General features: G+C 39.9%; 1 protein-coding gene across 2 annotated transcripts in view; it reads right to left on the bottom strand.

The window, feature by feature from the left end:
• MYOM1 (myomesin 1) overlaps positions 1–15,013 on the bottom strand; it is a 78,236-nt gene extending 63,223 nt beyond the window's left edge. For both annotated transcript variants that reach the window (XM_052787622.1, XM_052787620.1), the window contains exons 1-3: positions 14,851–15,013; positions 10,863–11,351; positions 1,441–1,578 (exon numbers count right to left, since the gene is read on the bottom strand). In XM_052787622.1, the coding sequence (XP_052643582.1) occupies positions 1,441–1,578; positions 10,863–11,290 (566 nt within the window). In that variant the 5' untranslated portion in view covers positions 11,291–11,351; positions 14,851–15,013. The remainder of the gene's footprint in view (positions 1–1,440; positions 1,579–10,862; positions 11,352–14,850) is intronic.
• Between the last annotated feature and the right edge of the window lie 811 nt (positions 15,014–15,824).

Here is a 15,824-nt window from a genome sequence, read left to right as displayed (position 1 = left end):
GGGGCCTGTAAACAGACTAAAAGATCATCATCCTGCAGTACTAGCTATCAGTCAAGATTTTCAACTATTGAACAACACTATAAATCTTACTTTTGTAGACTCAAGACACATTAAAAAGGGAGGATATTTGTGCTTGAGGGCATGGGAGAGAGATGACAGTGAGCTGCAAATCTACTGCTACATAAGCAGAAACACTAGGTGAGATGCAAAGGTAGTGAGAAGCTTTGAAAATATGTCACTGCGAGTCTTGTGTGAGACATATTTATGTATTTCTATCACAGAAGACATAGCTGAAACTCCAAAGCAATGGTTTAAAAAGGCAACAGTGTGTGCTTCTGAATGTTGGTTAGATCAAAAAGCAGTGAATCTGACAAAGAAATGTACAAGGGGTGAGAAAAAAATTACTCCGGGATAGTGGGAGGGAATTAATAAAACCCAAAACTGCTGGTCTCATCACAAAAGCATCACAAATGCTCAAAAGGCCAAAACAATAACATTTCCCACTGCCAAGGTGGAACTCAGTTTCACATGAAAGCACAAGTTTAGACACAACGCAGACATTGGGTGTTGATTAAGCCACAGACAGAAAAGCACTGCCTCCCAGAAACAGCTTGGAAGCGTCCCATGAAAAATGCTGTGCTGCAGAAGACAGACAAGGTGAAGGAAGGTTTCTGTTCAACTGCAGGTGGGCAAGAAATTTTTCTCCTGGCCTCCAATCAGGAATCAGTTTTCCACACCACACCCCCATATGTATTAATCTGAACAAGTGACTATGCTTGAACTGCCAGAGACTCCTAATAAAATCAGTATGCCATACCCCAAAAAGGGCAGAGGATCTTCCTTGCTCACGTTGGTTCTGGCTTCCACATAAAGTTCACATTCAGCTTTGCTGAGGACACTTTTGCAGTAAGATGTATTACATCAGTAGTAACCATGCAATAAATACCATCAATACATGAGATCAGCATGAATCATTATGATGGATTTGAGAAAGTATTTGGTTTCATTCCAGGTTTTCCCTGTGCCAGGACAAAACATTAGCACATCGTTTCATTGTTTCTATGTTTAATGCTTGGTAAGAGACATTGAATTACAGAACAAGTCTTCAAAACAAAAGAATAAGCTAAATAATGTGGACAACATGCTTGTCCAGTTCCCAATAAGCAGGGTTATAATTATATCTTAATTTCATAGAAAGTGGCCCTGGCGATGTGTTCAAAACAAAGTCCAGACACCTAGGTTCATTTCTTCTGGCTCTGGATCAATGTCTGATTTTCTGCCAGTCAGTTGACTTCTCTTTGTCTTTTTATCACTCATGTGAAGTGCAAACAATCACCTTGAGATCCATGAGTGTAAAAAAAGATTAATGGATTTGTTATTTTACAATTTGTTAATAAAATATCAGAAACAAGATACCAAATAAAAGGAAAATGAACATACTGTCCTGTGAATATGGGCACTGAGTAGTCTATGGCTTCATTCTCTTTGTCCTCAGATACCAAATTCTGTTTTGCTCTCTTTGCTTTGGGACTCATCTTATACGATTGATCTTCAATCATTAAATTGGAATCTTTCAGTCTGAAATAAAAATAATATTGGTAAATTCAGAAAAAAAAAGCTGTTAAGAAACACTCCAAAATAAGATTAAAGTACTGAAAATTTTTGCTGTCTTGTCTGATAAGCAAGAATATATCATTTTTAATAGCTATGGCTTCAGAGTTAAATGCACTTTTGACAAACTCATCATTACAAATATAACACTGATGCCCCTTGATATTAAATCTAAATAAAGAAACAATATAACTGATAGCAATGCACATTTATTAGTTTCTTGATTTGGAACTTGGACAGTTTGTATACTCAGTTTCGGTAGATCCTGAAGTCACTGAGATCACTGAGTAATTCTGGAGATTGTATCTGAATTCATGATCTCTACTTTTCCAAAATTTACAGTCCTGAAATTGTCTGGTCCCCAACCAAAATATTGGTGTGCAAATATATTCAAAGTAATAATGCATTTAAGTCTCTCTACAGAAATTGTAGGGCAGCATATTGCTCAGTAACGTGTTGCCATTCCCACTGCTCTCCCATACCACCCCAATCCATTGAAAGAGGAGAGCTGAGTGAAGTTAACACTATTTAACATAGCACAGATAAATGGAGAATGAGTGGAAAGAAAGAAAAGCAAACAGAAGGCAAGGTTTCCCCTCCCCACCAGCCTGGGAGGGATTCTGAAGAGTGTGAAGCATATTTGTGGCAGTCATTTTGGGTTAATTTTTAACATGGTTACAAACTGTGTTAACAAAGCTCCAAATACCTCCATCCTCCTTTGCCAATGCAACACATCTCTAACTCCCAGATCTATGGAATATCCTAATTAGCTGTCAGCCTTTTATAAATCCCCAAAGTGTCTCTTCATCTCTGTCTCAACATCGCCAAGGGACATATGTGAGTCTGCTTCTGGTCTGGAGATTTGTCCAGCATAAGCTTACTGCTTATGTGCACAGGTACAGGAGCAGAATTAGGGCACGCGGTTTCTCAGCAAGGCTCGTTAGCCCAGACATGTACCACTAACACGGCTAACCTGTTTCCCATACCCTGGGTAGCTTACACTGGCGTCCCTACGCAGTGTGCTGTACACATATAATCAAAACTCATGCTAGCACTGGGCCCCTGAGAATGTTACACATGTATAATGTAAGATTACAGATACATAACTTGGGGTCATGTTTTCCTTAGGCTGCAGCCCTGCAAAAGTACCAAGCTCCAGAGGTGCCTCCAACACAAGTCATACCAGGAAGAGTGCTAAACTTCCAAAATATGTGTTAATAGTCTATCCATGTGAAACTGTGTGTGTGAGATCATATGGGTCCAGCTTCATTCTCCCATCTTCCCTTCCTTCGTTTCTTTGTGCCCGCCCCTTTGCTCAGACTGAGTTCTCTCCCTACCCAACACCTGTTAAAAGTCTTCTGTTCTCTAGCTCTCTTAATGGCTTTCTTACTGTCATCTCTTCTCCTTCTCCATCTAGTTCCTTGCCTGAATTCACATCCCCTCCCACATCTACTTTCCAGCCCTCATCTCTTTGCCCTGCCACTCCCAGCACCGTCCGTAAGAATGTCCCTTCCTTTCTGCTTAGTGCCCATCTCATCAGACTTGACTGTATTTGGCTCATCCGGCATCACAGTGAGGCAGCCCTTTCCTCTGTTCTTCCTGGGTGCCCACTTTACAGACACCATCACTGAGCCTACAGCACCACTGCCCTTGGTACAGGGGGTAAAAGCAACCGTGCACCAGTTCTCCTTCCTTCCTCCTCCCCCTGTATCCTGGTTTCCATGCAAACAAAAGCACAGCCAGAGAGGGGTTGTGGCACACGCTGTAGGAGTGGGGCCAAGGGTTTACCACGTCAGGCACCACTGGGTCAGCCAAGGAAGAGACTGAGTGAGATGCTGTCTGCTCTGGGGTCTGATGCCAGGTGCTGCCCAAGGCGGCCAGGGAGGGAGTCCAAGGGAGGTGGATCCAGCTTTAGGGACAGAAATCCAAGCAGAAAACACTTGGGAACAGTCCAGGCAGAGTAAGATAAAAAGGAAGAGACAGAGTGAAACAGGGTATGCAATGGCCTCACTCCTGGGCTGGGCAACGATGTGGTACAATCACTATGGCCAGCCGCAAACACATTGGGAGAACTCGTTGTCAAATAAGTGATAAGAAACATCAAAGGCAAAGTATTTTCATTATTTTTCATAACTGAACTATAGTCTGTAAGGAGCTGCAGTTCTTTACTTAGCAGGTGACTTCTATTCCTGTCCTGTTTTAAAATGGGACAAATCTGGGATTTTGACTCTGATTGCCATCAGATTTCCTAGGGGCTTTAGGCTGAATTCTTTATGAGGCCACTTGATCCTGGTTGTTTCTACATCGAGAAGAATCAGAGTATGATTTGAACTTCAGTTTAAATGTCAAGAAGTTTCTATTTTCATAAAAGTAGATTAAATGTGTTGAAAATTTCAGCTCAGGCATTTTCAGCACTGTTAAATCCAGACTAGCTCTTTATTCCTAAAGGAGAACTTGGCTGTCCTATCAGTTTAGTTTTCAGTTAAGGTCCAGATGACACACTCATGCAGGGAATTAATGGAGAGCGTACATAGCAGTTCCCATCACTCTCTGCTAGGCCTTTTGTTGATGTCTTTCCTACATGTTTGGGTTTTTTCCTCTTTCACTTATAACTCTCTAAAATTATTTGAAAATGAAAGAATAAATTGCTGTAGGTTCTGTTTGTTTGATGGTTGTTTTTTTTTAATCAAACACTCCAAGTGTTTGAAGTTGAATATCTCACTTTCATTTTTTCTGCCTTCCACACCTGGCTTTATGAAAATATCCCCAAATCCTTCAAATTAATGCCAGAGATCTCCATCACAACAGAGCCTGAGAAACGGGGATGGAACTGGGACTTTTACTGAGGTATGATGACTAGGATAAAAACACCACACATGCACAGCTGATTCCCACTCCCTTCTGAATTCTCTAAATCGCGTGTCTCTCAATTGCGGCACCTTCTGCTGCAACCACTGGATTATTTTCTGGATTACTACTCCTGGATCCTTCATGTGATTGCATCCTTTGGTCGGCCCTCGTGTGTATGTGCTCAGGACCAGAAAAGCACCTTTCTAGATGCCTTTTCCTCTCTTCTTCTTTCTCTGGGAGGGACAGCTGCAGCGAGAGTTGCTGTGCTGTCTTCCGAGAGCAAGGGTTGGGTCCCAATACTTTGATAGCACTCAGCTATCAAAAGCACAGATGATAACTGTGAGCTGAATAATGGATCCATGTGGATCCCGTAATTGTCTGCCATTCTCAGATTGCTAACACAACGCTCTGACCAATTTGCTTCAGTCATTTGCTCTTCCAGAAACTTGACCTGGACTAAGCAAGGCCCTGGCGAGAAGTGTTTCATTGAATAATGCCACTGGTGCTTTTAGACCAGTTTCCTGTTCCAGCAATGGTCAAGAGCACGTAAAAAGACAGTTTACGTAGAGAAATACCTCCCTTGATAAATCCTTTTGGTTTCAAGCAAAGCCTAGGGACATCCTGAGCCAGAGGTTGCATCTTGGCTGTAGCAGTGAACTTACAATTTATTTATATATGAATGTGGCACTTTCTTTTGAACCTGTTTTAATCTGCCACTTTATAATCTCTTCTGTGCTTACATGCCACTCTGTGTGAAAAATCGTTCCTTGTTCACTGTCTGCACATCTTTCACTATTTTATACATTAACGTTACATGCCCACGTTTGCCTCCTTCCCAAGGTAAGAGCCCCAGTATCTTACCTTCTCCAGACAGAAGGTATTCCATGCATTCCACTACCCTCCTTGCTGATATCTGACCCTTTTCTACTTTTAGACTGTACTTTTTGAGATGAGATGATCAGAACTGCACCTAGTATTTCAGCTACAAGCATACCTTGGATTAACATGCTGACACAATATGCTTTCTGTTTTATTTTCATTTTCTCTCACAGCTGTTCCTAAATTCCTAATTGCTTCATGACCACATCAGAGCATCCAGCTGGTGTTTTAAGAGAGGTATCCAGAGTCACTCCAAAATCTTTTTTAGAATTGCGCTGCATAAACCAAGAGCTGAGATGAATAAATTTGAAGCAGCAGAAAATGTTTCTCTTTTCCAAATCCTCTTATCATTTGCCTCCATTCAGGCAAAGCTATATGAAGGCTAGTAGAAATGCATATTCAGATGGAGGTCTTTGCATGGGAAAACAAATTGATTACTATTTCTATCATGGGGTTTATTTCCCTGTTTTCCTTTTTTGTTATTAGTATTTCTTCCAGTGCAACACAAAACCCAAACCCTGCCTACAACCATTATTTAGGTAGCCCAAAGGAGGACTCTGCTGTCTTGAACCAGATTCTAAAATCTTGCCCTTTATTTTAAAATGTTCCAACCTTTTACCTGATATGTGGAACAGAATCTCCCTGGAGGAGAAGGAGCAGGGTATCAGTGCTCTCTAGTTTCACAGGGAGGAACAGTACCATGACCTTTTAACAACTTTCAGCCTCACTTGATATGCCCAGCTAGTGTATGTATGTTTTTTTCCAGGTCAGATTCTATCTGTACCGCCTTATCAAGGTTGGTGACCCAAGTCTACTGTCCTCATTTCTTGATGGTTTTCAGCATGTTAGAATATCAACAACAGCATTTTCCTAGTTTCTCAGTAGAGTCACTGAATTGGGAGTTGGGTGACTGTAAAAATCCTAAAGGCACAAGCATTGTCCTGTAGAGATGTAAAAAAACAGACACTATTAGCTTTTCCCTCTAGCTCAACAGAGGAACTAAAGGCACCACCACTGTGCAGGGCCCCTGAAACTCTCAAACAGAGGTTTTGTTTTGATGTCTTATTCTCAGATAGAAATATACTTCAATATGTTGGCACTGCCCTTGTTTCTGTGCCTGAAGGGACAGATTTCCCACCCTGCACAAAGACAGTCTGTGCCCAGTGGATGTAGAATATGTTCCAGGAGTGGACCACAACACCTCATTCCTTAGTTATTCCACCCCTGCATGAAAAGCCACCTGTAAGCTTTACACCTCTAGAAAATCATGTATCTTGTCTTTAGCATGCTTTCGTCACGTCTCTCTCACTTTATTATGACAGCAGAAAGAGATGCATTTGGTACACACAATGGCTGTACCCAGCTGTACCTGCCGGTGGAGCTCCACTAGCCAAGAGGCATTTTCAGGCTCTCTTTCTAGCAGTTGCTTCTTTCCTAATATGCAGTGTTTGAATTTACTCACCTTAAAGAGGAAATAGTGGATTGGCAAACCCAGTTACAGAAAAGAAAAGAAAAAAAAGGATTTTCAGAAAAGAGCTCTTTAAAGCCAGCATCTAAAGATGAGAGGTGCTCTCTGGTGAGTGTATTCATTTTAAGTTGCTGACAGACTTGTCACAGGCCCAGGCAATATTGCTGGCAATAATCACAGTATTCCCTAACACAGCTTCCACAACAAATTTTTTTAAAGGGGAATTGTTTCCACATAGCAGGTCTCATTAAAACAATTTCCATGCTTGGCTATGATGTTTGGAAGCCACCTTCTTAACTCTTAACCTATAATAAACCAAAAGATGAGCAGTGCCAGGATCATGGTCTTCTCATGTTTCTTGAAGTGTATTACTTACTCAGCCCTGTCCTGATCCTGGTTACAATATTGCTTAGAAGAGCATTCACTCTTACTGTCTGGCAGCCTAATTAATTGCAAGTTAGTAAGGCATCTGTCCTCTGTTTGCTTGGTTCACCTGAATTATGCCATGTCTTCTTTGCTATTTTATTTGACCTGCAAAATATATGCAAATACCTGAGCCACACCAGTAACTTCTGTTTTCTCTCTAAGCAAGTCTCTGGCCCATTTGGTGGCAGATAACCTGTCTGTGACACAATGAGATTATCTGATGCTGCTGGCCAGGAAAATAACACTTGGAAAAGCAGTGAAAGTTTGAGCAAAAGTAAATGACTGAGCTTCCAAAAAAAGAGGTAAAAGGGTTTAATCCAGCAGTCCCGTTTGACAGGCCTGTAGTGCTATAAGCAGCTTTGGCAGACCTGACTCAAAGCTTCTCAGAAGCACATGGAGGATGGAACGCTGCTGTGGGGAGAAGGTTCTCCCACAGGAGCCAGCCTGCCCACGCTGGCAGCCCCTGAGGATGAGACAGGGAAGAGGACGGGTGGCCACAACAACAGCTTTTGGGAGAGAGCTGCCACCCCTCGCCTGTACAGACCCTGCCGGATCCCCTGGGGAGGTAGCACACCCTGCTCCTCCTGGCTCTGCCGAGGCCGAAGGAGCAGTATACGGCTGGAGACGGCCCCGTGAGCTGGTAGGGAGGGCTAGGTGTGAAGTGGCAACCTTTAGACTCGCTTTCTTCTAGCAACCCCAGATTTTGCAGCTTTGGCAAACTGTAACCAGCAAAGCTGCAAGCTTCCGTACTTGCTCTTGGTTTTGCCAGTTTTCATTTCTCTCCTTTTACTTCTTCAAGCTGTCATGGTGTGAAGAAGACTTGAAATGTGGGGAAGGGACAGCCCACTTGCAAACGGAGACTTTTTTGTCCTCGTGAAAAGGCAAGCTGCAGCTCCTTTAAGCTGTCTATGTCCATGCTCTGGGCATGTTTTCCACTCAAGTGAAGCTTCAAGGTCAAAGAATTGGGTTCAGATCAAGGTCTTGCAGGCTACCTAGTCCCTAGTCCTTCTCCACTGTTTTCCCGTGATGAATTCCTCACGTACTGCATGTCAACACTGTTGCTTTATGAACACTCTTCCTTAGAGTGGCTACAGAAAGGGATGAGACATAAATTCTGCAAGTATAGTAAAGTTTAGCAGAAGCTACTTTAGATAAAAATAAGAAGTGACCTGAATAAAAGCTTAGTATTTGAATAGTATACTTTTCCTCTTGGGCTTAATGGGGTTTATCCACAAAACTATATCCATTACACATAAATGTGTATTTGATATTAAAATCCAGTAATATGCAATAACCAATTGTTATCCAAAGGATTTTATCTGGATTTGGATTCATGTGTCCATTCAGGTTTCAAGCAACCACCACTGTTGTAGGTCATTTAGGTACAGCATTTCGATTCACAGCCCTTTCTACTTTTTGAAAATTGAGTTTGAAGACTTGTCTCCTTTTTTTTTTTTTTTTTTTTTGCTACACCATTCCTTTCATAGAGATAAAAACAGAAATTCTTTGATTTGCCCAATTTATTTTAGTAACACTTTTTGTCTCCACATTATCCCTTGAAGTGTGTTGGGCTATCTGGGGAAGACAGTACAAACTTGGAAAGAATTACTTCAAATTAGCACTACATTTAACCGTATAGTCGCATTACTTGTTCTACTTTATCTCTTGCAACTTGCAGCAAAATCGGCTGCAAAACCCAAATAAATACCAATGTTGAGGCCACATTAAACATAAAATTAGGTTAAATATTGAGATTATCATTCAGAACCATATTGTCTCATGTATTAATTAAGTTTTGTGCAAGAGAGATTTAAATTGCGTGGGTCTAATCTCCTGAGTCCTAGTCTTACATAGCAGCACTGAGTTTGTCAAAGCTCCAAGACAAGGACAGGATCAGCAAAAAAAAGAAGTTACAGGTGAGACATTCTTATCTCTGATTACCAGGATAGTATATCAATCTGTTGGCAACTTTTGTACTACAGAGTAGCTTGGATGTATCACCAAATATACTATTTTAAACCAAAAGCTATTATCTCGAAGAAAACCTCAGGAAACCTGGAAATGTTTTAAGTTTTCTTCTAATTAAGCAATTCCATTTCCTTTAATATTACTTGGCTGACATTAGAGTTCTTCTTGGTAAGAATATACAGGTTTCAGAAGAAACTAATCTGACAAACCAGAGTCACTGAAGTGTTTATTACTGGGACTTGGAAGCAGGGTTTTTTTACAGTAATTTTTTGCAACTTCAAGTGATGTACCCATTTCCTATGGGAACATTTTCTATGAAAAGAAGGAGGCTTTGGGTTAGGGTCACCAACAGTGTGTAGGCACAGCTGCATCATTGCAGAAATTTGGGATATCTTCCCCTTCCCAACTCTCTCTGGAGACATAACCCTCAGTCCCAACATCTTCAGTTTGCTTCCCTTTATCAGCAGATTATAAATGAGTTTCTTGCTGCTCCACTCAGTGGTTAATTATTTGCACAAGTGAAATTGTTTCAACAGCAAAGACTGGATATTATCCAGCCCAAGACAGTCAAGTAGTCAAGTCATTCATCTGGGCTCTAACAGCCTGAGGTTCAAATTCCTGAACAGACCCTGGCAAATAAAGACTTGACCCTGAACTTCCTGAAAGCCAAGTGAAGGCTATAATTGCAAGGCATAGTTTACTGCAGTACAGGTAGTCTTTCCCTCAGTGGTTTTGGCCAAAATTCCATCTTTATCCACAATCCTTGGAGGATATTAAGTTTTCAAAATTTAAATTTTCTGATGGGCAAGTCTTGATCAGTTCTGCTAATAATACCCTAAATTTTATATTAATATAACAGTGAGCAGATGTTTTGGGCTATCATTTGTTGATCATTTCCTCTATTGCTAACAGCTGCTCTAATCTTACTTTAATACTCCCCTAATTTCTGTAAATCTGAGGTGCATACAAATAATGTGAGGCTATGATATCTAAAATATTCTGCTAATATAAGTGCTTGAGCAATATTTATTATCTTAAAAAACATGGTAGCTAAGCATAGCTGCTCTTCTAGTAGAAGATGAACACTTCAGGGTATTCCTTCTTTGGAAATAGTATGCCTCGACCAATACACAGAGTGAAAATTTCAATTTCTTGAATCACTCAGCATAAAAGTGAAACCATTAGGCCAAAGAAGAATTGTTTAATGATACATGAACATGTCAGCTCAAACTTGCATGAACAGCCCTAAGTTCTTTTACTGCTCCAACCTGACCAGATAAGAGCCAGCCTCAAACCAAAAGCTCTCTCAACACTGCATATTAAATTCAACTGTACTAATATGGCTAAAAAACTTGGAAGGAGAGGTGGCTCATGCCTAACCAGTTTGGAGCATGAATATGTCATCATTCAGCCACATCAGCATTGCCGGTGCTCTTATGCCAATCTAACCATCACATATGAATTAGTCCTTCAAACTAAGCTGACCACATTCCTTCCCATTGCCAAAGCCAAAGGAAAACACCAAGCCTGGAAAATACCTTAACACCAAGTTAAAGAGGCGATTTCTGTGGAAGAGGAGGAGAGTTTTGCCATTGATTTCAATGGGAGGTGGCTGGACATTTTTGTTTCAGAATATTATTTCAAAGACGGATTTACTTACCCAAGACTGTAGGCTGCAGATCCCAGCCTGTAGGCTGCAGCCAGCTTATTGATGGATTCAGATCCATGGCTGTAGGCAGCTGAGCTCTTGCTGAGGGATTCAGAGTCAAGACTGTAGGCAGCAGATCTTTTACTTTGTGCAGCAGAATGATCATAGGCTGTAGATCCATAGCTGTAGGCTGCCGACTCAAGGTCATGGGCTGAAGAGCCATGACTATATGCTGCTGAAGAGTCAAGGCTGAAGTCTGCTGCAGATGCATGGCGATAGGCTGCAGAGCCCCTAGCATAAGCTGTAGATCCCTGAGCATAGACAGCAGATTTGCTCTTTGCTTCCTTTTGGTACTGGCTTACAGTGGACTGCAGTGCTTTATGGCGGTATGCACGGTCATAGTGCTCATGGTGTCTTTGGTAGAAAGGTAAAGACATCATGTGTGTCTTCTAATTTTGTTTTTTACTGCACGTTTCTGAATGTAAATAAATAGGACAGTGTCTGAAAAAGAACAGATCAAACATAAGGATATTGTCAAAGAAACTTCTGAGTTAGCATACAAATAATATGCAACTTCATACAAACTAACACAGAACTTAAAACTTCAAACATCAAATGCAATGAATTTAGGGTTATCTTTTTATGATGTGTTTTAGACTTTAAGATAGGTTTGTATTTAAGTTTCAAGACACTCATATGTCATTCATCATGACCAGAAAACCTTGCACTATTGTGTCCATTCATTTGTAGTTGGTCTTCCTGTTACTGCAAACTATTCAAGTTTCACATGCTCAACTTCTCCACTCATTACTGCGAACTAATGAAATTTTATGTACTCAGCTTCTTCAGAGATAGTGTAAATATTTTTGTTAAATTACAAAAGAGACAATAAAGTAATAAATTATTTAAAAAGGCATAAGCAATTCCAACAAGGCTATATAAGATGAAATAAAAATATATTAACATTTCATTCATTTTTGTAATCCAATTTTCAGATTGAATTTAATATTCCATTTAATATTTTAACAGTGAATTAAAAACATTAAGATTGAAAAGGATGTCACTTTTTCTGTAAACATACATTACAGTGATTATTTTGTGTGTGATACCAGAGATTCATTTAAAATGGCTTGTTATACTTTTACAGTTTAATCAGGGATACAGTCTGTATGCAAAGAGTAAAATAATATCATGCTCCTCAGTCCAAATGACCCTTTTTTTTTTAACCCAGAATGTCATGTTCAAGATTGTCAAGAAACTTCCTCCAGATGATAGCCCCATCTTTTTACTTTGCAGAGTCATCAATAGATTGTCTTGCAGTTGCTTGTAGTAGGAAATTTGATCGGGTGAGAGGTAGTTCCCCTCTCAGAATGTGATGAGGGTTGAGTGCAGAAAGGATTTCCCTTGGTTTTTTTTTAAGCTGGCAATTCAGTCTTTATTTTGCTGTTTTTAAAACTTACTTACTTTCTTCTTTGACATGCAGCTTGCCTCTACTAATCCCTATGATAACTTTTCTTTCTCTTATCACTGGTGATTAGGCTAGGATATGGCTAGGATTGTCCCTGAAAAGATACATGATTATGAATAGAAATGAGCTACAGTGGAGAAATGTTTAGAAGAATTTAAAGAAGATCCGAAAACAATGGTGAGAGGTGTTTGTTATTGTGGTTTTTTTTAATGTCAATCATGACAATAGGAGACTTGTTCTGCTTCTGGTTTTATTCATGTTAATGAACAGTGATCTGACATTTTGACATAAAATACACCTACAGAGCTGGAGTGTAATCATGATTTCATGAAAATCAAGATTTTTTTTCTCTGGTCTTTATGCTTCCTAAATTTCAGTCCTTGGCTTTTTCCTTAGTATTTGGTTCTGATAATGAGTCAACAAATTGCAAACTATTCTCTTTGGTAACTGCTCAGGTACTCACCATGAATTATGAAAAAAAACCCCAATGTTTCAACTTTCTTATATTTCAGGGGTCTCTCTCGAACTGCTCTTTTTGTGATAACAGAACAGATCACTTGTTTGCAGAACGTCGACAAGTAAGAAAGTCATTGAGAAGTCTTTAAGTATGTAAAAGAAATTGCTGATACTCTGACCACAGTGTAACTGTGACTTCGAGGAGACCAGTTTATGCGTTTACTTTATTTTTATCTGAGGAAGGGGGAGGGATGGGAGAGTGTTAGCCCATCGTTCCATATGGCAAAAACTGAGGTTCGCTTTTAATTCCCTCATTTCTCCTGCTGGCTATTTTTTTTCTGTAATCTAAAGAACGCAATTATTCTGCCTAGCATCCTTGCTTCTAATACCTAACAATATTTTGTGTTGTTATTTATGTCACTTTGTTAGCTTCTGGTAGTATGTAGTTCCTCTTAATTTCCCTAGTTTCAGAAGATTCCTTCTCCATTTTTCTTCATTGCTTTCTCTCCCAGCTCTGCAGAGCTAGGTTTAGGGTTTGCAAGCCATTGTGATGCCTGCTGAGCAAAGTTAAGGCGTACAGATGAGTATTGTCTTGCACACTGAAAGGGAAAGAACGTGAGAACATCCTGTTTTCCTTCTGCAGAGTACTACAGTTGTCTCCCTTTGTCTCCACCAGCTTTATTTGCAGCGTTGGCTGGCTTCATCACAGATACAGCTGCCATAGTGCTAAGAGCCTTTCAGCCCTGTCGCTCAGGGATTCCCACAACCTTCCATGCTTCAAAGTAAGGAAGGTGATCCAAAAGTATAAAGCACTGCACGTGTTGCCCATTAAGGAGAAGTTAAAGGAGGCATTTCATTTACAACTTATTAGAGCAAAAGAACAAGCAGCAGACTTAAAGTCAGCATATTTAAAATGTACAAAGGCAACCTTTTTCTTCCAAACGTAAAATGTCAGGACTTCACTGTCCTCAGGAGTAAGACGGGTCTATGACAAGAGTAAGAACTAAGGCAGTAAGGCAGGAGCTGAGCACAAAGTCGGCTCTCCTGGTTCAAATCAAAGGCAAACTCTGATTCGTGTCATATAAGAGGAAACCGCTTTTATAGGTATTTTATCACACTATGACTTATGTTTTATACTTCCTCTGAAACATCAAGCATTGCTCACAGGTCAGGATCAGTTAGTTATACTAGTCTGATCAGATATAGTAGTCTGGTCCTATTGGAGATGACAAGAAACTCTGAACCTTGTAAGGATTTTGCTCCTAATTGGAGACCTGTCTGATTATCAGATTGACTCCCATCTCTTAAGTTTTATAAAATCCATGCAACCTGCACCTAGTCTGTGTCCACTAATCAGCCCCCTTTAGTGTGAGGGCAACACTCCTTCTCAAGATCTGCATGGCATTTCATAACTGCAGAGCTTTGCCTAAAAATATTAGTGGCCATAGTTAGATGAATATGTAGTTTTTGGAGCTGTATGTTAGCAGCTGTTGAGCTGAATTTTCAAAATGACTACTGAGCAGACAGACAGTTCTGTACTTGTTCATAGGTCGTAGCTACACATTAAATAAAGTGATTTTATTGGCATTACCTCTTGCACTGTTTACCAGTCTGTGTAATTCTTTAAAGATCTACTCCATCAATCAGTGAAAATAGTGAAATAGATAAAAAACAGAAACTCTTGTAAACAGGAAAAAAAAAAACATTTTCTTCAGCTCAGTCAATGGCCTTACAAATCAGAAGACATCCTATGCACTAGAAAATATTTAGAATATTTACACATTCTCTAAGCCCAAAGGAGGTTACACAACAAATTGCTCCTGTATCTCAGTAACCCATGCTTCATTTGAGAGTACTGTGGCAATATGCAAGGATAGTTGAGCTGATAATAAGTGAACCCTTGCACTACTTTGCATTGTTTCACAGCTGAACCCTCAGATGTCTTCAGTTCATGTCCACAAGTCCCTCAAATAACTGCTGAGCTGAGAAGAATAAAGGGAGCTACTCTCAACTCGGCATTACAGATTCAGATTAAAAATAATCAATCACATATAATCTTCTGTCATAAACACTTACCAGGGCCCAAATGAATGGCAGTAAATGCAATAGCTCTCAAGTGGATGAAAAGCAGAAAAACACAGCAATGATGAAGCCAGCAAAGAAAGAAGTAGTCAGGACGAGGGGTAAGGACTGGACTTCAAGGTCCAGAACAAAAATAATGCCTGCAGTCAGCGGAATGTCAGAGCCTTATTCCAGACCTTTTATGGCCAGGGGGGTGATAAATATAGCATCGAAGAGGGAGAGAGGCAGAGACAGATACCGATACCCTGTGCTATCTCTGTGCAAAGACACGATGACAGCAGCTTCGAACTGAGAGTTCTCCCTTTTAGGTATCTTCACTAAATTCCATATAAAATCAGCATTCCAATTCAAAATGATTTCTAGGATTTTTTTTTCCTCAGCTAAATCAGATTTAAGAAAGAAAAAAATATTATTGTGTTATGAACCAGAAACTAGGAAAGATCAGTCCCTGTATTGACCTTTGCCATGGTACAAGAATAGGAATATTTTATGGGTTCCTTTCTTTATTTTTTAATGCCAAGCCACAGTGCATGTAATGTAGATATTTCAGCTTAATGACAGACAATCTAGAGAAGTAATTAGCAGCAAAACTCTATAAAGCCATACACGATGTTACAATTCAATACTTCCTTTGTTCTGTTGACAAAGTGTTACTTTTTTAGCATCTTATTTAAGATAAAATACTAAATCAAGTACATGACCTCATGAGGCATTTAAGTAGATATAAATAACGCAGCTCTATGACCCAACTTCTTGTTTCTAAATTAAACAGTATTACCTCTAGGGATAATAAAATGGGCTTGTCTTCTTTCATTTTGGTCACAACATTTTGGCACAGAAATGTACAATCCGTGTGTCTGAATATTACATCAGAACAATTTCCATCATCTGAGGTCTAGTATGTGGAACACACTGTGATGTCATTGTAAATACAGATTTTTGCTCTGCACTGTACGTTTGACTTTCAA

Source organism: Harpia harpyja, chromosome 5 (genome assembly GCF_026419915.1).
Source record: "Harpia harpyja isolate bHarHar1 chromosome 5, bHarHar1 primary haplotype, whole genome shotgun sequence".
NCBI classification, from domain to species: domain Eukaryota; kingdom Metazoa; phylum Chordata; class Aves; order Accipitriformes; family Accipitridae; genus Harpia; species Harpia harpyja.
The sequence above is the reverse complement of the archived record's forward strand: the minus strand, read 5'-3'. Positions and strand labels throughout refer to the sequence as shown.